The sequence below is a fragment of the Pteropus alecto genome, unplaced genomic scaffold (assembly GCF_000325575.1).
Source record: "Pteropus alecto unplaced genomic scaffold, ASM32557v1 scaffold88, whole genome shotgun sequence".
NCBI classification, from domain to species: domain Eukaryota; kingdom Metazoa; phylum Chordata; class Mammalia; order Chiroptera; family Pteropodidae; genus Pteropus; species Pteropus alecto.
In genome coordinates, this window is record NW_006494611.1 from 9,118,815 (window position 1) to 9,145,857 (window position 27,043).

A 27,043-nucleotide genomic window follows, 5' to 3' on the forward strand; every position below is an offset into this window, starting at 1 on the left:
GACACAGGCCCAGACTGAGCCCTAAGGCATACTTCTGGAGACTTCTCTCTAGTCTAGGCTGACATGGATCCATTTATCAACCCTCACTGAGTCTGGCTCTTCACCAAGCTTCGTGAGCATTTGGTTCAGATGTTTCTGCTCAATCTACAGATATTGTGAGAGGCTGTCAGCTGCATTGCCAGAAATTTCTCCTGCCCTAGGCTGTAGCCCCAACGTCAAGGCCATGCCCTCTTTTTACTCTCTAAACCTCAAGCATCACTATTTAACCATACCTTCAGGAGATTATAGACTTCCAACGGTGCCCCCTCCTGCATCTCTTGAGGTGTAAGATGTTTCTGAGTGTTAGGACCTCCCTGGGTGTAATCGACTTTACTATTTCCTATCCCATCACCCCAGTGCCTTCTCTGAGACCTTATTCTCATACTTAAAATTCTCTCTCCTACAACCTTCTTCTCTGCCTACAAATATGTGTGGTGGCCTCCCTCACCTAAACCACCTTCTACTAGCTGCCTCCTTAAACTGTGCTTGGCTTATATCTCCAAAAATCCAAATACTTCCAACCTCACCTCCCATGTCTCCTGAACCTTCAGCAATCTTCCATCCCTCAGCTGAGTAACTACACTGCCCGGACAGTAAGCAGTGTTGGTAGAGATGGGGTCGGGGTTTGGGAGTCAGTCAGAAGATTCACAACCACGCCTGAGAAATCAGGTATACTCAGGTATGGAAGCTTAATAAAGAGAGCCTGGGAGCCCTGACACACCAAAGTGAAGCTGTGGTCAAATTACAAGGTGATTGGGAAGTTCACGGGAACTGAGACATGAAGTTAGAGCTGAGGCAAACTGGGCAAGAGAAGACTTAGAAAGGTCTGGTCACAGACAAGAGCAGCAAACACAGATAAGTCTGAGCCTGGAAATTTCTAATGTATCTCCTGTAGGGGCTGAAACCAGTCCTGGGCCCAGGTCAGATGGAAAAAGACAGCCTGGCTAAAGTAGGGACGATAAGAATAAAGAGGAGGGCAGAGCCTGCACTTTTCCTGAGCTCTCATCCCAGACTATAAACCAGCCATTAGGAACCCAGGGAACTTCTAGTTCAGGAGTCACACACTCAAAAATCTATTTAGGCCAGACAAATCACGGAAGTGATACAAACCAGGTATAAAGTACCAAAACGAGGAGTGGTGACTATGGCAAGCTGGAAGGAATATGACCACAGGGATAGTAGCTGTTAGCCTCCAGCGAACTGTAGGCATATGGGAAATGTGATTTTATCGTTGCCAGATCTTCTGCTTTTCCAAATAAGCCAAAAACCTTTATTTTTTTATTTTTTTATTTTAGATGAAAGTTTATCTTAAATGTTGCCAACTAATTAAAAAGCTTTCAAAAACATGTCTGTAGGCTGCCATCTTAACTGCTGCCAGTTGCCTGATACTTCGAGAGCTAAGACACCTGAGTTTGTGGTAACACTACATTTAGTTTCCCTGTGATTTTTTTGATATCCATGAGGGTTACTTTTCTGTATAGAAATAATTACCCAGAAATCACATTGGTTTTAAAAGTTATATTCAATTTTCAAAGTTACATATTCAAAATCCTAGTTCTTGTCTAAGCTTTTAAGTTCAATTTCTACAAACCTTATTATTTTGCTTATAAAACAAAGGAGTTTGATTTAATATAAGGTTAATGTTTGATTTCCTTAAGGACTTCATTTATCTAAAACAAACCTTCCCAAGTACTTAATTACTATATCTCCAATAAATTAAGTTTATAAATACAGCACATCTTAAATCATTTAAGTGTTCTAAAACTATACAGGAACTTAGCAAGATTTCAACTTAAAATTCAAGTCGAAATACTCGGCACTCTTTAGTTGACATTACAAAGTCAACCTGTCAAACTTAGAAGCAAATTCTCTTCCACGTCAAGGATTTAAGATACAAACTGTAAAGCACACACAGCAATGCTGTAGATTTGATGTTCTTAAATATGTCGATCCCTCAGTCTAAGTCCTCTCGTATTAAAGATGCTTACCTATCAAGGAAACAAGTGATGCTGCCCCATATATTTTGGAGGTTGCCTTCTCAGATGGTTGAGGTTGCAAAGCAGCCAGAAAGAAGGTTTAGGCCACAGACTGGATTCCAAGAAGGGATCCAGAAAATCCTATTTGCGGCCTGTGAAGGCCCAATCGCAGGACCTCCATTACTTAAAGAGGTGGGGTCACCCAGCTCATATGCCTGGGTTTAATACCCTTCAGTACCTAACTGCATTTTCTCAGAAGTCTAGAACCTTACCTAGGCTGCCATATACCTTGATTGGGAGGTACACTGCCTTGGCCCTGAAAACACTCAGAAGTCTTTCTGTCTTAATGATTTCTGCCTTCTTTCTAGATTCTTCCTTTCTGAGAGGACCACACCCTTACAGGTATTGAAATGACAGCTGGTTGAGTGCAGGCCTTCTCTCACAACTCTGACTTGTGGTCACAATTTCTGAGGTTCTCCGGCAGAACTCTGGTCTCCTCGCCCTTAGTTCACGGTCCCATCCTCCATTCCACACTGCCCCTCCCCCTTGATTGGCTTCACCCTCTAGCACTCAGCACCCGCCTTTTTTTCTTTTTTCATCATCCTTTCTTCACCCATCCCCATGTCAACTAGATGACCACAGGATCCCTACTTCCTCACCAATATTGCAGACTTCTGCCTCCTTCTCCATGATTCTTCTCATCACCCTCACACTCCAATTCTTTTAGGGCAACTGATCTCACCTTACAAAAGGGAAATCTGATACTACTTGTTTACATTAAGGTGTGGACAACTGAGTCCCCTTTATACTGGGTAAACTGGATGCTTTCTAGGGGGAACAGAAATGAAAGAAAGGGAATTAACGTTTATTGGACACTTACTAGGTAGGCCCTAGGCACTGGGTTGTTTCACTTGATGTCTTATTCATTCCCAATAGCCACATGAGGGGATCTGTTGAGAAATCAAAGCTCAGAGATAAGTCATCTTATCAGTTAAACCAAGATTCAAACCTAGTCCATATAACTCCAAAACATATGCCCTTTCTCACCACACTGCTTTTCCTTCTTAAATCAAAACAAAATCCTTACTAGTCAAATGTTGGCAGAGTGAAAGAACAGGGTTTTGGTGGGAAATGCTGCTTTACTACTTCCTGTTAAAAATACAGGATGATCAAATCTGTGAACTCCTGCAACTCTTGTGACCCACTCACTCTGGAAAAGTTCTCCTAAACCCCCACCCAACAACAAACATATGGTGTTCATTTTAGACAGCATTTTCACATATCTCATCCCATTAACCCTGTATGGAAGGTAGCAGTGCTATTAACCAATTTTAAAGATGAAGGGAGGGACTGAAGCATAGACAGACCAATATGGCCCCAATCACCCAGCCTATGAAAAATACATCTGAGGTTCACATGTAGGTTCACTGCCCCTGAACCTTGTGTTCTTTCCACTCAGCCACACTGTGTCCTCCACAGACACCCTTTGTTCTTCTGGGGATTAGGTGGTAACCTAGAGCCTAGGGCTCTGCTTCTGCTCAAGACCTGTTTCAGGGATTTTTAATATTATAGAAATTATAGAACACCATTTCCCAGTAAAGGTGGTTTGAACTTGTCCTTGAGTCAGAGGTCCCTAAGTAAGGGCAGGGACTGATAACTTGAACAGGAAACTTTATGCCCACACCTCTGCTCTGTTTATAAGCTGACAACTAGACTCGCCCTAAGACTAGAAGCAGGAACTTAAGTCAGAAAGCTTGATGGGAGAGGTAGAGGCTTTGAAAGAGAGAAAGGTTGGGACCACTGGAAGCCAGTGATGACTGATATGGAAGTTACTCTGCTAAGCCTTTAACATACTTTACTTCATGTACCCCTGACAAGGTAGGTACTATTATACCCACACATGTGAAGTTGAGCTTCAGGTAGCCATTTGCCCAAGGTCACATAGAACGACAGATCTAGAACACAAAGGCAGCTATATAAAGCTCTTGTTCTCAACCACTACCTATATTGCATTCTATACTATATACTCGAGGTAAAAAACCTAAGCTAGATGTAGCTTAGATTTTGGGTTAAGGAGCAGAACTTCCTTGAAGGGCAGGACTGACCTCACCACCAAGTGAATAGGTTTTAAGCAAATAAAATAAAATATAGCAAAATTTTCTAGGGCCAAAGAAATCTAGAAGCGAAGAGGTAAATGCAAGCTGACTACAGAATGGCCTGCAGTCCAGAAATGGCTTAGCACAAGCTAAAGAGGGGTCTTCTTCACCCATGGGACTAAGGACCATGGTCAGAGGAAAGAGGATGTATATGGCTAGAGGGGGACTGCAGAAAGGACTGGTTCATAGTGGGGAAGAGGGAAGCAGCAGAGATTAGGGCAGAACCTAAGAGATCAGTATGGAAGAAGCTGAGAATTCAAGGCAGCCAGAATATACCTTGGGCCAAGGTCCGAGTTAACTGGGTCCGGCATCTCCTCCAAGTAAGGTATCAGATGGCTCCAGAGGCCAGTCTTCTGAGGAAGGGGGCAGTGTAGGCACCACAAATGAGCAAGTCCATCTACTCCAAGACAAATCTGGCCCAGCAACCAAAATGATTTTCAAAGATTCTGTGACTAACCAAAGGGCTTTCTTCTTTTTGAGGTCCATCACCTAGCTCTTTCCCAGGAATGATTAACAAAACCCTTAAACACGAAGGAGAGCTTGTTCTGGGAATGACAGAACTCAAAGGAGAAATTTATGCCTTTTACCACTCCTTAATCCCTGGTTACCTTCTAGGTTCAGTTTAAAGTACGTTACTCCCTGCAGGAAGCCTATGGTGAATACCTGAGCTTGTCAGGTGCTTTCCTTTGTGCCTGTGTAATGCTAATTGCGTGCTTATTGCCCCCACTGAACTGAGAGCACATGGGTTGGAACAAGCACAGGGTCTTCCAGAAATGCTCCGGGGCACTCCACAAATGGTAGTTATTAAGATCCCAGTCTCATATTTTTTTGAATGCCCCTCTGTCCTAGAACAATCTTAAAATACATATAAATACACTGGCAGGCAGAGAATCAAAGTGAACGCAGGGGGCCCGATTTGATGGCTGCAGTGTCTCACAGTGTGAGGTTGTTGGCAATAGCTTCTCCAGGTGTGGTGGGAACTCATTCAGCTGCCCTCGCCCCTGACACAGTGTAAAGAGAGCTTCTCGCCCTGGCTCCAGGCTGGTATGAAGAGCAGTAAAGTCTGGCTGACCAGGCAGAAGAGCCCCGACATTTCCGTTTCCTTCCCTCTAGGACAGGTTTAGGTATCAAGGCGCCTTTAGCCCCCAGCTCAGTATGGGTTTCTCCAAGGTATTTTCCTTATTCTTCCCCATGCTTTTCTTGAGAGGGAGAGTCACTGGAGATCTGCTTAGAAATCACTAAAATCAAGTTTCTGAATAAGTCACATAAAAAATATAACCGCCACTACCAGCAGGCCATTTATTAAGTGCTTGCCAGGCACTGTGCTAAAGCTTTACATTGTTTCAGTTAATCCAACCACCCCGAGGTAGATATTTTCAACAACCCCTTTCCTCCCACACATATCATTACCCTTGAGGAAACTGAGGCTGACAGGTTAAGTCAATCAATGTCAAACCCAGCTGGTATGCAGCGATGCTAGAAATCTGAACCAAAGACCTTTGACTCCAAAATCCATGCTCGTAAACACTATGCTAGAATGTTTCTCATTGGAAGTTAGAAAGAAATTCTCCACCCCAAAATATTACCTAAAGACCAGATTTTAGGTGGGGAAAAAGGCCCATAATCAGCTATTGTACTTAAACACTTGGAGGAGTGAAGAGACAGCCTGGGAACAAGCTGACCACTGGGTCCCTTTCTCCTGCTGCCCAGGCTTCTAGGGCCTCGCTCACTGTAGGTCTCCACTCCTGATATGACTACTCAATATGCTGTTTCCTTCCAGCAAATGCGGAAATGCAGAGGTAAACTCAACCTGGTGACTTGGAGCATGGCCAAAAACACCTGAGAGAAATTAGGAGACATTTACAAAATGCCCACCATCCCCTAACTGCTGGACCCTAAGGCACACAGATGCATTTAGATGGAAACAAACTTCAGTTCTTCTACTCTGGCTTGCCAGGCGCCACTCCTGGGGAGTCTCCTGCCCAATACCCCCTCACTGGTTCTCCAATGTTCATGACTCTCTAGGTACCCTCCCCTCACACATCTCTGGAGGCCTCAATGATAACAGGCCCCTGGGCCTCAAGGCTGCTAACATCTGCAGCTTCTTCCCCTAGAAATACACGAAAAGTGTTCAGCAGTGTTCTGAGGATCCCAAGACTGGTGAGGATTAAACAAAGCTGGCTGCAGCCTAGCGGAAAGGGCCACCAGGGTTAGAAAAGCTAAACTGGGATGTATGGAACAGACTAAAGAATGACAAGAGGACAGAGCACACATAGAACAAATGGACTAACCTTCAATTAATAAACTATCAAAGTCAAAAAAGAAAAGTGACTAAGATTAACAGTGATGACCCTGGGGAGAGGGAGCTATAAAGTCCATGGAAACACTAGCAGTCTGGAGCTTCTGATGAAAGGGTAACTGTTTAGGAAAAAAGACCCTGGTGAAAGGGCTGCTAGAGCGCCTGCGCAGGGGGAGGCTGAGCAGGAGAAATGGGGAGCTCTGGAAAGGTAAGTTGGGACATCTCTTTAGAGCAGGCAGTTTGCAAGGACACCAGAGATGTGGGCAGGGACTCGAGGCCAAGGGCTGAAATCAAGCCAGACCAGAGCCTCTGGAACCCCATGAGGCACTTACAGGTGCATCTCAGTATCCACCGTTTGGGTAAAACTGGTCACTGAAAGCCATTTCCTGCAGCCCTACCAAACTCTGCATTGAATTTTGAAGGGTCAAAGACCCAGAGATAGGAAACTTACCAAAGGGAGTGAGACAGCCCCATCCAGGAAGCTCACATTCTGAGAGAAGACAAAGAACCAGCATACTGCCATACTGCCCCCCAACACTTGTCGGGAACCTCTAGTCTAAGAAACCCACCAAATACGAGTCACAAAACTGGGGAATACTGGTTCAAATTAATATTGTCCTTGAAGTTTGAAGAGACAGAGGAGGGAGGAGAGGAACACAGACCTGGAGAAGTTTTAAGTTGGGCTTCTCAGCATCTTAATATCTGCTCTAACACTGGGGTAGGAGCCTCAATGCCCTCCAAATAACTACAGCTGCACTGTGGGGGAAAAAGAAAATCAATGTTGCTGGGAGGCCCAGAGTGAAGTGTCCCTCCATTGGGAGCCCAAGGCTGAGCGGATCCTGGAGGAAGAGCTCCCTGCTCTCTACTTCCTCCCTTGAGTGTCTAATCTTATCCTCACAGGGTACACAATACATGGCTTCATAACCTCTAGTTATTTTATGTAGTTTACTCTCCAACTAAGAAGCTCCTGGAGGATTTCTCCACATCCTGCAGTGTTGGAATGTAACAAATATTTGTCACAGGTGGGGTTATCTGGAGCCTTGATCATAAAAACATTTTTTTGCAAACAGGAAACATTGTCCAAACTATTCTTTGCCCCAGGCTTCTATCTGACACCCATCTCTCTATCCCTCTTTGTTGTCTGTTCCTGTAGCAACCTCAGGCTGGGGAATGGGTCCACCTAGTCTTTCTTAAGAAAGACCAGCTCAGCCTGTTTGTGGGAACAATGAAAGTGTAGGTAACCTGAGTCTCTAGGGGGCAGAGAGAGGGTCTCCCAACACTGGGCTGGGCCATTGATAAGGATCCTTCCTCTCTCAGTCTCCTAACAGATTCAGATTAATGATCGCTCATTCCTAATTGTCAAATTTCTTTTCCTTCATCCTGTGTCTAATCACCAGTGACAGAAACCATTACGCAAATGAGAGCAGACGACTTCCCCCAACTGTTCACGTTGGTAAAAACCTTGCAATTTAGAGCTCTGATTTGTAGGGGAAGCTGGTCTCCCCCAGGCATCCTGGGCATCTGCTCAACTGATGCCCAGAACAGCCCCTCCTCCCACTCCGAACTCCAGCCCCCCAACAAATATTTGACTTCACAAAAGAGTAGTTTTCTCTGTACCTGCTGGTGTAAAAAAATGGGATCCTGCATCATGGCTGACCTCCATAGAGGCCCCAACCCCCACCTTCCCTTGGTGCCTGCTTCCACAACAGGGGTAAGTACCAACGCAGAAATGTTTTCTCCACCCCAAGTAGAATTTGAGCCTGAATGGCCCTAATCCAGGTAAGTGAAGGGAAGAGCCATGATCTCTTCCTTGGGGGAAAAGGAGGCAGCAGAACATGAATCAAGCTTCTTGGTGATCATCTAGAACTAGATCTTCAATTCTATCAATGCAGAAGCATGGTGGGAGAAGTTATGGGACCTATTCAAGGACACACTAGTAACACAATGGGATCCAGAACTAGGTCTCCCCTCCCCATAGCTCCTTCCAGAACTCTTAACTCATAATATGGCTTCCTGGCAGTTTTTCCCAGATGCCTTTGGCTGGAACCAAGAGCATTCACTAAGCACTGCACCTTCTTGGGCTAAGCGTGCCAACCAACACTAGACATTGCCCAGAAAGGTGAGATCTGAGGATAGACATACAAGGGAGGAGGTAAGAGTCAACAAACTTTGGTGGAAAAGGAACAGCAGGGGGTTTGTAGCTAAACAGCACTAGATTCAAATCCTAATTGCCATTAATCAATCTCTCTGAGCCCATTTCTTCAGCTATAAAATGAGAATACCTACCTTGTAGGATAGTGAAGAACAAAGATAAAAGCACTACACCCGTCCTAGGGGTCTAATAATCAGGGGTCACTATTATAGTACTCAAGCATCAGAACCAATCCTGTGAAGGTGCCTGCCCCTTGGTCACCATAGGTCAGACTTGTGTCAGCACACAACCCAGCAAGGACCAGCTAAAAAGCACACACCTCCCTGCTGCATATCACTCATATCTTTGTGGGCTGAGCCAGGAATGCAGGCCTGCTGAGAATGAAAACAATCTACTATCTTTCAAAGTGTGGCTGTGGTCAAGTTTATCCTCCATCTGCCTTTTCTCTTTGTGTGCTCTTTTTTCCCAAAAAGAGATGGAGGGATGGACATCACTGCAATCACATTTCCAGCATTGGCTATATTTGAAAGAACTACACTTGAGAAGGTACCATGTTTGCACACTCGCACTGTATCAGAGAACCCCAGAACGGGGTACTAAAATAAACACCCCTCCCCAAAACACACACACACAGGTGCACACACCTACACACGTCCTCTCAGTCCATCAGTGCACTGTGACTGTAAACTGAGCTCTGGAGGTAGGAGCCATAGCTCAGACACTGGAAGTAAACCTTTGGCCAAAAAAAAAAACAAACAAACAAACAAAAAAAAAAACGGAAAAAAACAAACCCAGAGACTCCAACTCCTCTTTCCTTCCAGAGAAGGGGCATGGAGATGGGAGTGGAGGTGACAAAACACAGGGCCACCACATTGCCCAATTCTAGGGGCCCACTTCCACTGAATAAATGTGAATGATGGCCCTTCAAGTTGTGCAGTGTACAGCTGCCCAGCTGTAAGCTGCAGCCCTAAATGGGGTTCCCATGAGTAACTATGGAACGAAAAGGAAATTCCACTTCTGCTCCACCTGTTGCCCCAACTTTTGAGGGTATTTGTGGAACATTAGCATGGGGTCTGACAGAGGCGCTAGCTTTAAGAAACAAGGCAACATTTTTGTCCTTGCTGTGAGGTGGATGACACACAGTGAGTTAGCTACCTAAGCTTGACCCCATTTTGTCTACTCAGCCAGAAAGCTCCACAGGCGTAGAGAATGTGCCCTGGGCAGGAGAGTCGCAGGACCTGGAGGCTCTAGCATCAGCCTCAGGCAGGTTGCAGTGAAAGCTGACTAACATCCAATGGCTAAAACTGAGTTTAAAAGCTTTAGGTTAGATCAGGCAGTACTGCCCTGGGGTTTCCACTGTATGTCCCACTGGACAAGGTTAAGCAGTAGAGAAACTTGGTAAGCAGAGGCAGGCCAGTGTGAACACACACGCACACACACACACATCCACACAGAAGCTTGCACCTCTAGAACCCAGGGAAGCCACTGCTAGGACTCCCTTAGTACTCGGCACAGGGATCAAGAGCTGGTGCTGAAAGAGAGAAGGTATGTGTGTCTGAAATTTGGAACTTACGCACAGTCCTTGGTTCTTGGGTCCCAAGGCTCTTTTCTATATATGGCTTGAGCAAGAAGGTCCAAGTTGGAACCCTGTCTAATTCTCTTTCATAGGATGCTCTCTAGGCTCTTGAAGGGAAGCCTCCCTCTCACTCTCCCATTATAGTCGCAGGAGCCATCCCCACCCAGCCTAGAACCTGACTCTGTGAAACCAGAAAAGAGGCTGACTGACCTAAGGATCAGGATAGCTCTGGCCCTACAGCCCAGAAGTAGTGGGCATCCAAGAGTGTCTCCTCTCTCAGACTGAGGCACTGAGCAGTTGCAGGAAATAGGGCTGAGAGCCAGAAGTGGCGTCCTGACCCAGGAGGGCGCAAGAAAGATACACACATGCGTGTGCATGCACGTAACATGCACACACATCTTGAGGTTGACAGACTGACACACAGATATGATGACATCCAAAAGCTGGGACTCCACACACTGAATGCAGGACTTTAGGGGGGGCAGAGAGGGAAGGTGTTGGGGCACAGAGGCAAGGGTAAGAAGTCCCTCCAAATGGGAGTGGAGTGCCAACCACCCTGCCTTGCCCCAAACACCTGCCTCCAGGGCCATGGCAAGAGTCCAGTCCATTAAGTGCTGCGTGCAATACTAATGCTTGGAGTCTCCTGTCCTCATCAATGAAGCGGTGTGGACGGGCTAGCAGTCACCTGGCAGGAGGCCTCGACTCCTGGCAGGCTAGTTGTAGCGGCCCTTGATCATTGTGTTCAACAAGGGCCCCACCTGTGAAGAGACATGAGGAGCCAGTCAGAACTGCCTATTCCCTGATCCTGGAGCTGGACGGGGGTGTGTCTGGAGACATTCGATATTCAGCCAAAGGCAGAGATTAGGCTTTCATTTAATCTTGTAAACCCTCTAACCAATTCTCTTCCTGGAGATGAACCCAGTATTTTGGGACATTGCCCTCTCCTCTGGGTCCATCTTTTATCTTCCCTCTCACAATACCCTATATCTATAAGCAGCACCAAATTGACAGACAAGTCAATGGAGCTAATAATTAATAATCCCCAAACACTCAAAAGTGTTTGTCTGAATGTTTCATAAATGTGTCTTAGGAATGTTACATGCCTCTATATCCTGAAAAGGTCACCTGCAACTGGGGCTAGTGCCATCTCCAAACCCCACAGGTCGTCTAGATGCTGATGCTATCCACAGGATGGAGGCAAGAGTGTTATAAATACAAACCTTCCCCATTTACTTGATGGGTCATTGGTACACCTGTGTGGGAAGCGAGGCCTCAATATTACCTAGAGCAGCCTTGGCACAACTAGGAGAGTGTGAGGAGATGCTTTATTGCTCGCGTCTCATTCCAGAATAATCCCTTCTGGGGTCCCTAGCTGGCACATAAGCCCCATGGGGGACATTACCACTAGCATGGAATAGAATATAATTGATCCGCCAGTCAAATCCAGCTCTCACCAGAAAACAAGGATTTTCTGAACATACCCATAACCTCTATGAAGACACCAGATACTGAAACACAGGTGCTATGGAAAATGTGACACCAATCCTGACTTTCCCTGGTCACTGCCCAATGAACTATAAGAGTGCCACCTTGGGGCAGCCACATACCTCTTGTGGATTCCCCAAGGCCTCTCCAAGCATCTTCTCAATGTTTCTCATTATGGCCACTTTCTGATGGGCTTTGAGAGGATATTCAATTCTCTTAGGGGTGGGGGCCCCCTGCAAAGGAAGCAGCAGCTCAGGAAATGCCTTTAACAGGAGGCTTCAGTGTCACCCCCTATTCCGAGTACCATCCTCCCTTCTTAGTAACACAGTTCAAGCCCATCCTTCTTCATCTCCCCCAAAGACCTGGGAATCACTTCCAAAGATAGCCAACCTCCCCACCCTGCCTCCAAATAATTTATTACACCTACCTCACCCCAGTCCCATCTAGGAAAAAAAAAACAAAACATATTCACCTTATACCAGAAGTTCACAGTGATGGTAATCCCCCCATTTAGTAATGACTCTATGTGATGCCACCTGCAAGAAAATAAATAGGCTACTGTTTGCCACCAATACTCTTCAGAGAGAAGAATGAATAATTAGAGTCCAGCTAAGGGAAACAATGAAGACAGTATCTTTGCTCATCCAGGCAAACACACCCTGAGGCTTGAGGCAATGTATTTGATCTCTAAATACCAAAGAGCCAAGAACAGTTTCTCCAGCCTAGAACCTCTGGGACCAGTTTGGACCTGAGGAGACAGGGCTATCATTTCCCCCATGTTCAGTATGCTCACATCTGGATATGCCAACCTTCCTGTAGATAACATAAGGCCAATCCTGCCACAACTCAGAAGGGACACAAATAAAGCTTTCCAGGGACTGGAAAAGTAAGCTCCCAAGAACCCCAGTCCCAGCCCCCTCCTCACCAGTACATTGGGATGTAAAGAACATCGCCAGGGCCAACCACTGTTTCGTAACCAACCACATTCTGGAAATTGGGGAACCTCTCGTAGTCAGGATTGTCAAAGTCCACCTGAGAGGTTCAAGAGAAAGAAAAAAAAAATCACCAAATTTTTATGTGCTAGTTACTCTGGTAGTCAAAAAAAGATGTTTCAAAAATGTCTTCAGAATTTATATCCAGCAGAAGACACAACACATATTAAACATACATACACTCTCTGAGAATGATGTAAGACAGGCCATACTTAAATGCTGAGTGAAAAAGAATCCGAGGCCTCAGTGCTCCTGAGGTTAGAAGCCAATCATCATAGCTTTCAGGTCAGAAACCTTACTCATGGCCGGCAGATGAGGAATGAGGGCTCATCCTTCACCCAACCTTCACGAACTTTTTCCTAAAGATATATTCAAACCAGCCAACACTCCTACATGTTGTAGCTAGGCAGCTTTCACCTCGAAAAAGAAACAGAATTCTCTGGTTGGCCACAAAGTCAACCATATACCCCGCTTGGATCCAGAGAAGACATTAAGTAACATATCTCAGTGCTATTTGCCCTTTTCATCAAAAAGTTGCATCCACAACAAAAGAAAACAACAATTATTTAATCCAATGGAGACATACACATTTTGTTCCATGAACTTGTAATCCAATCAAACTCCATCAGCATCACCTCTAGAATCAGCTCTATGGTGGTATTCATACTTATAAACATCTGGGGACTACCACAGGGGCCTGGAATAAATGAGCTACATTGTGAAATTATCCTCTAAGTTTGTCCAAACCTGGCATACCACCATAGGGAAAGGGGGAAGACATTCCAGCCTTGGCTCCCCAAAGAGTTCTATGCCCTCCTCGGATCACACGAGCTCACCTGGCTCTGTCTGTCACATGGGTGATGAACAGGATATGGGTAGAGGCACTCAAACTGATCCGGAGGGAATAAAATGCATCGCTTGTAGCCCTTTATCTGAGCAAAGAAGTTCTGCTGCTCGTCATAATGAGCAGGTGTCACATTTCCTGTAGAAAGAAAGACATTTTCTTAGAACAGGGCCCAGTGCTAGAAAGAAACCCATCCTGCCCTCTCAGCTCAGGATTCCTAATCAAAATTTCAAGTAGAATCAAGGAGATGGCAATTACGACTCAGCAAATTAGGTGTTACACTTTTAACCAGAAATAAGACTCGTGATTAGGGCTCAGAATCAATTAGCAAAGTAGACTTTCTTAAGTGATGGCTTAAATGCTTTCCTTACTGGAAGCAACAGCACATCAAAATTATACCCACAAGTCTAGCAAAGTAATATATAATTATACTCTTGGTGACTATGGCAAGAATTCAATGGCAGCAAAACAAGAGTTAGAAACAACTGAAATGAATGGTATCAACAATGCATGCGTGATCTTATTTGTCAAGGATAAATGGTCGTTTAAGTTGCCTAAGTATGTACTTGCTTTGGGTAGCTCTTTTGGAGCTCAAGATTCTCAACCTTTCCTCCCACTTTGACACACCTATGGGATGCAACACTTCTTAGAGCAACACTGGAGCTATTGATTCTCATAGGAGGAAGCATATCAAATTTCTAAAGAGTGCTGTATAATCTAGATAAGACAAATTATTTCAAATGCCATCCTGAATTAGTTCTGCCCTTGTGTGTGTATGCTCCATCTACTCTTTATAACTGAGGCCACATCTGTTATTTATCCTTTGTGTAATCCTTGAGAGCTGAAGGGCGCTCTACAGGCCATGGCATTTAGAAAATTCTCCAGGTCCACCAAGGTGAGCCAAGACAGCTGCTTTCTTAAGTGCTGAGAGTTCCTGTGCATCCTCAAAGGGGATTTGCTCTTTCATCTCTACCTGACAGATTCGCTTCCTTGCACTCCACCACAGGATAAAAAGGCAACAGAAAAATGCAGTCAGGTAAACCAGAACTGGCTCCTGGCAGGTGAACCAGGAGCTGGCTTCAAAGGGGCAGTTTTAAGCTGAAGCTGAAGAAAGAACAATCAAAGGGGGAGAAGATACTTCAGAGCCCAGTGGTGAATGACAATGAATAATTACTCTGCTTTCTTGTTCAACCCAATTTACTCACCACTTACTAAGTATGGGCCTGGCACTGAGCTAGTGCTAGAAATAAAAATAAAAATGAAACAATGTTCCTGGCTGATAAGTAAGCTCCTCCTCCTGATTGGAATTTAAAGGATTCTTTTATTCAAAAGGAAAAAAAAAAGAACATATTCACATATTTGTTTATGTATGCATAAAATTCTCTACAGACACAAACAATGAATAACATGAGGTGCCTTCAGTGCAGGGAACTGGGAGGCTGGAAAACAGGAGTGGAAGATTTATCATTACATACCTATTTATATCTTTTGAATTTAACCCTGTACATGTATTGTCTATTCAGAAGACAAGGTTCAATTTATATTGAAAAAATAATTTTCCTCCTTCTACTGAGATAAAAATCTGAATACAGACAGATCCAATACAGAGCAGTATTTCAGAAATATCTAAGTATACACACACAGCAACTGAAGAAGGGAAAAAACTTTCTTTTTAGAGAACATGAAACTAGCTTAAAGACTTAACATACATTCTTATTTAATTTTCATAACTGTAGGATACTGTGTTCCTTTTGCAGATGAGGAGACTGAGGCTTGAGAAAGTGACTGCTCTAAGTCATGGAGTGAATAAATGGTGGGCACAGGATTAGGAACCAAGTTTGTATGACTCCAAGCTATGCTGCTCTCTGAAAAATTTCTTACCTTCCATGCCGATGAGCAGCAGATTGGAGGTCAGCTGTCCCCAGCCACGCTTTCCCTGTTGCTTATTAATCCAGTTCCAGTTAAAACCCAAGAAGTCCATGACAATCTTCCTGCCCACAGTGTCATTGAGTGTTTGCTGCAGATACAACCTATGTTCCCCAAGAAGACCCCATTAGTGCATGTACACATGGTCCCTTGGCAGGGCCTCCCCACATCTGGAAACTTAAGCCCAAACTCACAACAGCATGTCCCACAGAGAAGAGCTACAGTGACAAGAATCTTAACCACCACAGGTTCTCACAGAATTGAATCCTTACTTATCCTTCTTTGAGCTCTGTTCAATACCAAATTTTTTATTTTAAAAAAGTAATTCTTAACCTTTTCTGGTCACAGCATAAATCCTTTAAGAATCCAAGGAAGGTTCCCTATAAAAATGCAGGTATATACAGAACTCACACAATTTCATAGACTCCTCAAAGCCTATCACAGACCTCAGAATGATGAATCAGCCTTGATGCAGAGACTTTCAGGGCCCAAGACATCCCCAATGGCCCTTAATGGTCACTGTGATAGATCATATTACTGTTCACCCAGAACTAGTTCCCTTCATTGTGGGAAATTTTTCTTCTGTATCCCCTTGAAACCAGGATTGCTTATTTAACTTGCTTTGGCCAATGAAATGTCCACAGAAGTGACTTATGTTGCTTCCAAACTATAATTTTAAGAACCAGTACACACTACCACTGCATCTTCTCCCTCTGCCACAGCAACTGCAAAGTTTCAAATAGTAGCTGCTGGGGCAATCTGGGTCCCAAAGTGAAAATGATGATGTCAGAGCACAGCCTCCTCCAGGTGACCCACATATGTTCACTGAATGGAATTACACTCCACCAGCACTGCTTAAATTGATCTGTCTGAACACTGGATGTGTGTATGTGTGCATGTACATATATGCATGCTGTGTTAATTTTGAGAAATTAATGTATGAGATGATTCAAGTAAACCAGTCTTCATGAGATATAAATAACAAATCAATCATGGTTCAGATTTTAGAAACTGTTTTAGTCAAAGTTCTATCATTATGACAACTAAGTGTCAGGAAGATGAGAAAAAGATATTTCAAATGCATTAATTTAGCCGTATACTGATAACAGGGAGTCAGGAAGAGAACTGAGGCAGGAGACTAGAGAGAAGCCCAGGGTTGGGTACCAAATTTGAGATGGAGATGGTCAATCACCATGAAGTACTTAGTGAAAGCAACTCCCCAGATACGATGTTCTAGTATGAGACTGAATACTGTCTGGGACCTACCTAAGAGGCTGTCCTCATAAATAGGGATAAAAGCAGAGAGAAAGAATCATTCCCGTGTATGTGTGTCTTGTGTTTGCTATCACTAGTACAACATGGAACATCAATATCCTTCCCCTGCTCCTCCTCCCCGCCCACCCCTCTCCATGTCAATCTAATCTTGTCTTCCCTAAACTAGAAGATCCTGATATCCTTCGCCCCAGGATCACAACAATTTACACAACTTTTCACCTTGAACTGTCCCCAGCCAGCCTAGTATCTTAAGACACAGGCTGCAACTGGCAGTCTCGGGGATAAATCAAATGAGACATTTTTGTTTGGCAGCCTGCAGCATTTTTAGAAATCTGAATTTGCTGCTCACATTTAAAAGTCTGAAAGATTTTACTTAAATATCTTGATTTCTGGCTTCTCTTCAAAAATCAGAATATCTGGCTACCCTGAGACTGCACTCCCAAATGGAAGTGAATTAAGTAATGACTTCTCACTTTGAACAGGGTGTATGCATTCAGCCTCATCATAGTTTTTACCCAGCTTCACTCATTTTGTTCACCTACCTGACCGGTCCTTTTAGGCAACTGCGGCTCTCACTTTATGAAAATGACACAGAACGGTTCAAGTCTCATCATTCCCTCCTCCCTCAATCTAGAGAACTCATCCAACTACTCTATGTTCTTGAACAAGCACAAGGAAAGGAAAATAGTGCTTTAGAGCCAACGTAAAACCAACATCTGGGAACTTACCTCTCTTCCCCTCCTCGCTGCTGTATATCCTGCAGTTTCTCAACGAACTCATAGAATTTCATTTCCTCCCTGTTAGACCTTGGCTTAAAGTTCTGAAAATTAGCCATCTTCTTCTCATCATAGTACAAGAACTTATGGGTACTGGCACTGTACACAGAGAAGTCTCCGTTGCCAATATTCTCTTGCAGGTATTCAAGGTCCCATTTCAGGGCAGGATACACAAGATTTGTATCTGTTAGCACCACAGGCTCCTAAGCAAAAACACCAGGTGAAAACAAATGAAGCTGTCCCAAGAAGCTGGTGGATTCCTGTCCCATGATTCCAACCACTACCCAACTTGAGAATAATTTCTCCTGTTAACCAACACGAGCCCCTCAAATCCCATTTATCGACTTAAGGTAATTAATCGCTTCCCTCTCAAGCTACCCTCAGACCCTAGTCCACAGCCTTGCCAGTTCCTCACTTTTATCACCGTTTGCCTTTGACCTCTCCTCTCAATCTGCTCCCTCCCCCACCCGCTTCGGACGCGGCCCCGCCCCCTACCTCATTCTCGATAAGCTCCTCTGCCCGGGGATCGCTCTGACTCAGACGCGGGATAGGCCGAGTCGGGAAGCTATAACTGCGCAGTTGGGACTCATCCCAGGCGGGGCCGGGGGCTTCAGCCTCTTCCCGGGGTTCTCCAGAGCCTGAGGCCGCAGCCTCCGCCGCCGTAGCCTCCATCACCGCCGCTAGGGACGGCCCCACCGGAACCGGAAACTCCGCCTATTCCGGATAAAACACAACACAAACCATAGAGATGGGCTGCGAGAAAGAGCGGTCCAGAAACACTAAAAACACGGAGCCGAGGTTTGTGGGAACTCCTCCTAATGGTGACCTACAGCTCTACACTCTAGGCTCCACCCCCGAAGACCTGGGCCAGACGTCAGTCCCACTAAAAAGGGGTAATCACCTGGTTAACCAAGTCACAAAACATTACTGCCGCCTCATTGTGCCCAGTCCTACACAAAAAGCAAAGGGGCAAGTTTAGTGGAGCATTAAACTTTACACTAATGGATGGGGAGAGAAGCAAATTCTTGACCTACCTAAAGAAGTTAGAAGGAAAAGCAATTGTCAGATTGATGTTGGGCAAAGGGTGCTCTGAAGGTGTAGGCAAAAGACATATGGCAAACTGAATTCTTTTAAAACCAAAGATGGTTTTCTTTTGTTTAGCATCATGTGATTTTTCTGCCTGTGTTACCATCTTTCCTACTTGAAGATAGGAAAGTCCCATTGCCATGGGACTAATGTCATTATTACTTGCCAACCATGAACATACCACATTTTCAAACAATTTATATTGGTTATAAAAGGCCCTATCAATTACCACTATTGTTTACTTACACAGTTCTTATGGCTGGCTGTTGAAGGCCAAATTCTAAGATGGATACAAAGATTTCCATCCCATGGTGTGCATGCCCTGTATAAGTCTCTTCCCTTGAATGAGAGCAGGACTTAAGAATATGATAGGGTATCATTTCTGCAATGAGGTTATATTATATGACAAACATGTAATTAAGGTCCCCAATCAGTTCACTTTGAGTTCATCAAAAGGGAGATTTACTCTGGATAGGTATGACCTAGCTCTTTAAATCTGGATCTAGAGGTCAGAGACAGAAGTCAGAGAGAACTGAAACCATAAAAGCTCTCCCACTGGCCTTTAAGGAGCTAACTACTATGTAGCAGAGAACAGCAGGTGGGCTCTAAAAACTAAGAAAGGCTCTTGGTTGACAGCCAGCAAGAAAGCAGGGACCTTAGTCCTACAACTACAAGGAACTGAATTTTGCCAACAACCACTCAGCTTGAGAAAAGACACAAAGCCTCAGATGAAATAGCAGCCCCAACCAATACCTTGATTTCAGTCTGGTGAGACCCTGAGCTAAGACTCAGCTAACACATACCTGAACTTCTGACTAATGGAAAATGTAAGGTAATTAATTGGTGTTATTTTGGGCTGTTAAATTTATGGTAATTTGTTATGCAGCAATAGAAAACTAATATACTGGCTTAACTATGTAATTATGCTACATAATAACTATGCTATACCAAACTGATAGTGGAGTTACCTCTGTGGAGGGTGTGGGGCTGGGGGTAGCAATCGAGGCTTTAGTTTTATCTGCAATGTTTGAATTTTTACAAGAATATATTAATATGCAACCTTGGGAATTTAAAAATTATACTGAGAATACTCATATGACTAAAATTAGGAATGAAGAAAGGGATATTGCTACTGGTTTTGCATAAATGAAAAGGCATATAAAGGAATACTATATACACACATTTGCATGCCAAAAAATTAGATAATCTAGCTGAAATGGACAAATTCCTAGAAAAGCACAAACTATCATAACTGATTTAAGAAGAAATAGGAAATCTTAATAGACTTGTAACAAGTGAAAAGATTGAATTAGGAATTTAAAATGTTCCACAAAGAAAAGTCCAGAATCAGATGGATAGTATTGATGAAAAGTATTGACACCAATCCTTCACAAACTCTTCCAAAAAATAGAAGAGGGAACACTTCATAACTCATTCTATGAATTCAGCATGACCCTGATACCAAAATGAGACAAAGACATCACAAGAAAAGGAAATTACAGACCAATATCCCTTATAACTATAGATGCAAAAGTCCTCTACAAAATACTAGCAAACCAAATCCAGCACCATATAAAAAGATTATGTACCACAACAAAGTGGGACTTATTATAGGAATGCAAGGTTGGTTCAACATCCAAAAATTAACAATATTAATAGAAGGGAAAAAAAACACATGCTCATCTCAATAGACACAGAGAAAGCTTTTGACAAACCCCAACACCTTTCAGGATTAAAATGAAGTCCCAAAGGACACTATCAAGGAAGTGAAAAAACAATACACAGAATGGGAGAAAATATTTACAAATCATGTATCTGATAGAGGACTTATACCTAGAATACATAAACTCTTACAACTCAATGAAAAAAAGACAACCCAATTAAGAAATGAACAAAGGACTTGAATAGACATTTCTCCAAAGAAGATACACAAATGACCAATAAGCACATTAAAAGATGCTCAACATCTTTTGTCACAAGCGTAATGCAAATCAAAACCACAATGAGATAACATCGATATCCACTAGCATGGCTATAATAAAAAAGACAGGCAATAACAAGTGTTGTTGAGAATGTGGAGGAATTGAATGCCTCATACACTGCCAGCAGAAATGTAAAATGGTGCAGCTATACTTTGAAAAACAGTTTTGTAGTTCCGCAGAAAGTTAAACAGAATTACCCTATTTTACACAAGCATGTTTACAGAAGCATTATTCATAATAGTCAAAAGTGGAAATAACCCAAGTGTCTATGAGGATTAAAATGGCATATATCCATATAATGAAATATTATTTGGCCATAAAAAGGAATGAAGAACTGATACATGCTACAACATGGACAAATCTTGAAAACATTATGGTAAGTGAAATCAGACACAAAATGCCACATATTGTGATTCCATTTACATAAAATGTCCAGAATAGGCAAATCCATAGAGACAGAAAATAGATTAGTGGTTATAGGGGATATATGCTAATGAAGATGGGGTTTCTTTTGGGAGTGATGAAAATTTTTAGAATTCGACAGTGGTGATAACTGTACAACTTTGTAAATATACTAAAAAATGACTTTATTTTACACTTTAAAGGGGTGAATTTTCTGGTATGTGAATTACATCTTAAAATAATACATCAATTGTTTTTGATCCAAATTAGATCAGGGTTTGCTATTAATTGAATGCGGAATGTTCAATTATCCTGAACATCAACTAGTGACAGTCATTTACAAGAAGGCAAGTTGTTGTGAAGTAGTTCTCCCCAAAATTTATATATGGAATAGTTTATGTCACTTTTTATTGCTCTGATGTACACTGGGGAAGTGTCTATAATAATGGATTCTGCTCCAAAACAGTCATTACCCTAAAAGTTCCTGGAAATATGTGCAAATCCCACTTGTGTAAATAAGAGGAAAACATTCATATGCAAATATAATAACGTCCCCCATTCTTAAGTCAGCTAGTTTTTGTTAATTGTGTTCTGGTTTGAAATGTATTTATCCGAGTGCTAGCAAATCAGACACTTCCGAAACCTGCCTTTGGTGATAGGATTTATTTTACATTTGTTGGTTTGAGGTGACTGGGACATTGGTATGTAAACACGGACTGAAACTAAGGAGACAATTTGAGGTCGATTTGTGTGTTGCACTGCGCGTCTAAGTGAAAGAGATCAACGAATTTGGAAAAAAGAACAAGAATAAGCAAGACCAGGGCTGAATCTGAAGAATGATCACATTGGGGGATGAAAAGACTAAGTGCTAGTGAAGGAGAGAGAAAAGGCAAGCAGGCAGAGATTAACGCAGGCTCACTTTATCTGTACTGCTCCAGCAAGAGGTGGGCCAGCTATCCATCTAAGATGCTCAGGTTCCGAGTCTTCATTATCTCCGATGCGTCTAAGTCAACTGAGCGAGAAAAGAGACACAGCAATCTGAAATATCAAAGCAGTGACCATGCTTGGTTTTTCTCCCTTTCTTCCTTTCCTTCTCTGCCTCAAACCATCCGCTCATCTCTCCTCTGGCTTCCCAACACCGTTTAAGTCCTGCTCTGTTGAACTCTTAAGACTTTTCTTCACGACCTGCCTTCTCCGACGCGTTTGGCCCGGCTCAGCCGCCGTGGCAGGCCTTTGCGCATGTGCGGGGCGAAACGGGAAGAAGGTGAAGATGGCGGCGGCCAGGGCTAGAGTCCTGGGAGTCCGATGGCTGCAAAGGGCATCCCGGAACGTGGTGCCGCTGGGTGCACGAACAGGTCCGTGAGAACGGGCGAGGCCTCAGTGTAGGAAGGGAATGCCTGAGGGTTGGTGCGTCGGGAAGAGGATGGGTATCGTGGATACTGCGGCGGCCGTGCCCGGGCTGGGGGCGGAGGTGGAGATGGTATGTCCAGAAAAGCGTGTGGAGGATCTTGCTGGGTCCTCCGGCCTTCGCAGGCACTGCAGCTTGATACCTTCGGGGCTGCAAGAGAAACAGGGTCCCTTCTGACCTGTCGTATTTGCCCTCTAGCCTCCCACATTACCAAGGACATGCTCCCGGGGCCCTATCCCAAGACCCCAGAAGAATGGGCTGCCGCCGCCAAGAAATATAATATGCGGGTGGAAGACTACGAGCCGTACCCGGATGATGGCATGGGGTGAGATACAGCGGGTTGGCTCACACCTGGGCAGTGATGGGAGAAAGCGGCTGGGTTAGCTGGTTTGATTCTGAATCTTTTCCCCCGAACCTTCCCGTGACCCATCATCGTCAATAGTGTGGGTGCTTTTCTCGGTGGAGGGAGGGGGGAGAGGATGGGTGAGCAGCTGCAGCAGAGAGTACTTCAATTTTCTCCTTGGCTCAAGCTGTTTCCTCAAATGAGGAAGCGAGGTTTTAATAGTTCCCTCGAGGACCCCGGAATCGCAGGAACCTTCCTTGGCTCCATCCAGAGTGCAAGGTTTCATTTGGATTGAGCATCTGCTGGGCTCAGGTGCTGTCATCCAGGCATGTGACCAGGCTGGAGCGGGACTCCTGTCATGAGAACCCTATTTGTAGATGGAGTACTCTATATTTGTGTCTTTTTTTTTTTTTTTTAAACGTCTTTACTGTTGAGGCTGTAGAAATCATAGCAATTGTAAAGCAGATTAAACAGCCAGCTCCTTTACTCCAATTGATGTTATGCACCTCCCACCCCAGCCACGTAGCATCTCTGTGGTTAACTATCTGAAGTGATTACCATCACCCTCATTTTCTGTCCTAACATCACTCTTTCAATTGTAGTTTCAGCAGCTCCTATTTGTCTCATTTTCCAATCAGTTTCTGTGACATGCGTCTAGTTGTAATCATTTCCTGTCTTTTATCGTGTTGTGGAACAGAGCAACCTCAGGAGCAGTCTGTATAAGTTGAACCTGGATTTGTTGGGGAAGACCCAGCTTAGCAAGAAGTTCCATGAGGTTTGACACACGGAGATGTAGGCCAACTCGGTGGTTGAGGAACACATGCTATGAGAAGAATACTTTTCTAATCTGTACCCTTTTTGTTTGTATTCCAGTTAGCTAGTGACCTTGGGTTCAGATACTAAGCTTCAGTTTCATTTTCTGTCCAACGAGGGAATCAGTGTGATTGGTAGCTAAATTCCCTTCTAACATTCACACTGTGACACAGTGACTTTTGTTTCTTTTTGGAAAAAAAGGTAAAAGCTTATATGTGTTATGTTTCAGAGTTTGACATGAACTTTTAATTACAATTTGGACTTCTGTGGTTAGCTCTATGCTTAGTGACTACAAATTGAGACCTTGATTTGAAAGTCAGTTCCTCTATCCTTAGGTGAGGCAGTTATCTTTGTCATTTGGTTTCTTATCTTTGAGATGTGGAGGTTCTGAATTGTCTGAATGACACTCAGAGCCCCTTTTAGAAGTTCTTGCTGTCTCTCAGGTACGGCGACTATCCGAAGCTCCCAGCCCGCTCACAGCATGAGAGGGATCCATGGTATGACTGGGACCATCCAGATCTGAGATTGAACTGGGGTGAACCGGTGAGAGAACCATATCCCATTTAACCTTCCTTCCTTCTTGCTAATGTCTTCGTGGGAATTCTTTAGCTTAAATAGCACCTCTCTATCCAAGTAACACTAAGGTTTTCTGCTGAAAGAAGAATCCAGTGATCTGAGATCTGAGGTTCCATGTGTGGCATGTGAAATGAGACTTCTAAGAATAAACAAGTTCTGTATTGTGAATGTTGTAAATGTCCATGATTGAGCTATCTCTGGTCAGCAGAACCTAGACATAAGCTAGCATCTAGTCCTTGGGCCAGAGTATCTCAAGCTTGGCCCTCAGAATGTTGCCCAGGGCAGTAGAATGCCTTTCTCAAGCCTTCTATCAGGCTCTGATCACTCTGGATTGCCTGCCTTTTGCAGGAAGAACTGTATGTGACAGTTATCTGCCTTTCTGCTTCAGATTCATTGGGACCTAGACATGTATATCAGGAACCGTGTAGACACCTCCCCCACACCTGTTTCATGGAATCTCATGTGTAAGCACCTCTTCGGCTTCGTGGCCTTCATGCTGTTCATGTTTTGGGTCGGGGAGGCTTACCCCTCCTACCAGCCTGTGGTGAGTATCTGAGAAGTGCTCCCTTAGGTGTATTTACTTAGCCCCATCTCCTGGGGAAATGAAGTCTCTGGATTAGAGATCCAGCCAATACCAAACTTGGCTTCTGGTAAGGCCTATAGAGGGCCTTACACATTGGCCTGACACAAGAACCAGGGCACTGCTCCATGCCTACATCTTGGATCAGTCTGAGTGAGAAGAAACAGTTTAGGACTCGGGGAGGGATGAGAACACGGAAGCCAGCTAGTCTCTCAGAGTTGCCATTAGGGGACTGTACTTACCAACTATATTTCATCAAGTGATCTTTCAAGGTAGAGTTATGGAACCTAGAGCTGAAGCCTTATCCTTTTTGGAGGAGTGAAGTGTGCTTTCTGTGGGGTACTGAAAGCAATTAAGTGTTTACTACAGTAAATATAGACAATTACATTTTGGAGGATGTAAATGTCAGAAAAAATACTATCTGGCTCCAAGGAAATTGAATTTAGATAAGAAAATTTAGATAAATGACATGATGAGCAACATTTGAATAGATATATAGGAATTTGGCACAGTTTTTTGTGTATTTATGTGTGTGGTGAATGTATGTGTTAAGGGATATGAAGTGTTAAGAAGAAGGGTTATGCTAGATGCTAAAAATATATATAGACTCTGGATAGCGGGGAGAAGTTGGAGAGAACATTTAGGGCAAGAGAAAACAATGAAGGAAGGAAAAGAAGAGTGAGTTAGCTGGAGCGGAACAAGCATATAAAGGAGATCCTAGATAACTAGTTACCTGGAGAGCTGCTAAAGATTTAGATTCTTGGGCTCCACTTCCTGGATAGCCTAATTCAATAGCTCCACAGTGGTGTTCTAGAGTAAATATTTAACAAATTCCCAGGGAATTCTGATGTCCTGGAAAATCAGATGTGGATTGCTGTATTAAAAATTATTGTGAGGTGCATTGATCGGTTAGGTTGGGCAGCTTTTACTCAATGGCTGATGAATTTGGACTTAGTGGTATAGTAATGAATTAATTCAACGAATATTTATGAAGCCCCTACATGTACCAGGTACAGACCATGCTAAGGTTTGGGGATACAGTGATGACTTAGTCTGCCTATAGGGAGCTGGGAGCCATGCTGGATTTTTGAACTGAAGAACGGCGTAATGAAAGCTAGGTTTTTAGAAAGATTAATCTAGGAGTAGTCTACAGGATAGATTGTAAAGAAAGGAACTGAAAGCAGGGAGGCTGCTGTGTTTGCAGTTGGCTGCTCAGTGCTACCTCTGCAGAGATAATCAATGTCCTGATGGTAGCTGGTATGTCTGTGTGCACTGACACGAGCCTTCCTGCAAGCCCCAGGGGCCCCAGGCTGGAGAGTGCATGGAAGGCTGGTGTGAGCACTAACTTCACTTCAGGAGAGCAAGAAACACAGTGTGGCTCTTCCATTTTTCAGTTCTGTAAGCACATCACCCTTTTCTCCTCCCCTTGAGCTGTGTTCTCTGACAGCTGTTTGTTGGTAAAGCCAGCAGCCCCTAAAGCACGTCCCAGCCGTGTCTCCTCTGTGCTTTCCCCCACTGCTGCTCCTGCACGCCTCATTTGCTAGGCCACTTTAGTGGTGGAACCATTAGAGGCTGAGTGACTTAAAGGAGATTGAGTCTGTCTCGACCCCGAGAGAGAGTGGGATGGATGGATGCATCGTCTCATTTAGAAAGCTCTTCCTCATGCATGCGCACACTCGCTCTCTCCCTCTCCCCCTTTCCCTCCCTCCCTCTCCCCCTTTCCCTCCCTCCGTGTGTGTGTGTGTGTGTGTGTGTGTGTGTGTGTGTCTCTCTCTCTCTCTCTCTACCTCTCTCTCTCTCTCTCTCTCTCACACACACACACACACACACACACAGTGTAGGCACCACTTCTCTTACAATCTAGGCTTTCTCTCAGCCTTGGGCTGGCTGATCTGGGAAAAGGAGTGCTCTTCCTGCTATTCCAGCCCAGCTGAGTCTGACCAGAGGCTACTGCATACCCATTTACTATGCGTGACTTTTAACTTGGGGGCGAGGGGCTAGCTAGGTATTGGCTGGATGTATGTTGTTGCTGACCTGTGTTTTTTCCTTAGGGGCCAAAGCAGTACCCTTATAATAATCTGTACCTGGAACGAGGCGGCGATCCCACCAAAGAACCTGAGCCAGTGGTTCACTATGAAATCTGAGGCTTCATGGGCTTTGTGCTCCCGACTGACTCCCTCATTCCTACAGATTTAACATTAATGAAATCCCTAATAAAACCTAGTGCTGTGGTGTCTGTGCCTCATTTCCCTGGGAATAGCCACTGCCAAGAGGAACCTCATTCTTTTCTCTTTTTTGTGCCTGCTGTCTGTAAGCCCCACCCCACTCTAGATTGGAAGTATGGGAGGGTGGGGGAA

At 44.1% G+C, this 27,043-nt stretch overlaps 2 protein-coding genes across 2 annotated transcripts; one reads left to right on the forward strand and one right to left on the reverse strand.

Annotated features, from left to right (window-relative positions):
- Positions 1-1,542: 1,542 nt before the first annotated feature.
- HIF1AN (hypoxia inducible factor 1 subunit alpha inhibitor) lies at positions 1,543-22,150 on the reverse strand. Its single transcript, XM_006925878.3, has 9 exons — positions 21,886-22,150; positions 17,992-18,210; positions 17,449-17,699; positions 15,401-15,549; positions 13,512-13,657; positions 12,609-12,715; positions 12,156-12,219; positions 11,806-11,916; positions 1,543-10,956 (listed from the first exon to the last, which is right to left on the reverse strand). The coding sequence occupies exons 1-9, from the start codon at positions 21,925-21,927 to the stop codon at positions 10,912-10,914; spliced, it is 1,134 nt and encodes a 377-aa protein (XP_006925940.2). The 5' UTR covers positions 21,928-22,150; the 3' UTR covers positions 1,543-10,911.
- Positions 22,151-22,161: 11 nt separating this feature from the next.
- On the forward strand, positions 22,162-26,920 carry NDUFB8 (NADH:ubiquinone oxidoreductase subunit B8). The gene is made up of 5 exons (XM_006925879.3): positions 22,162-22,321; positions 22,573-22,699; positions 23,974-24,073; positions 24,495-24,650; positions 26,738-26,920. Exons 1-5 carry the CDS (start codon positions 22,237-22,239, stop codon positions 26,828-26,830), a joined length of 561 nt encoding a protein of 186 aa, XP_006925941.2. The 5' UTR covers positions 22,162-22,236; the 3' UTR covers positions 26,831-26,920.
- Positions 26,921-27,043: the final 123 nt, after the last annotated feature.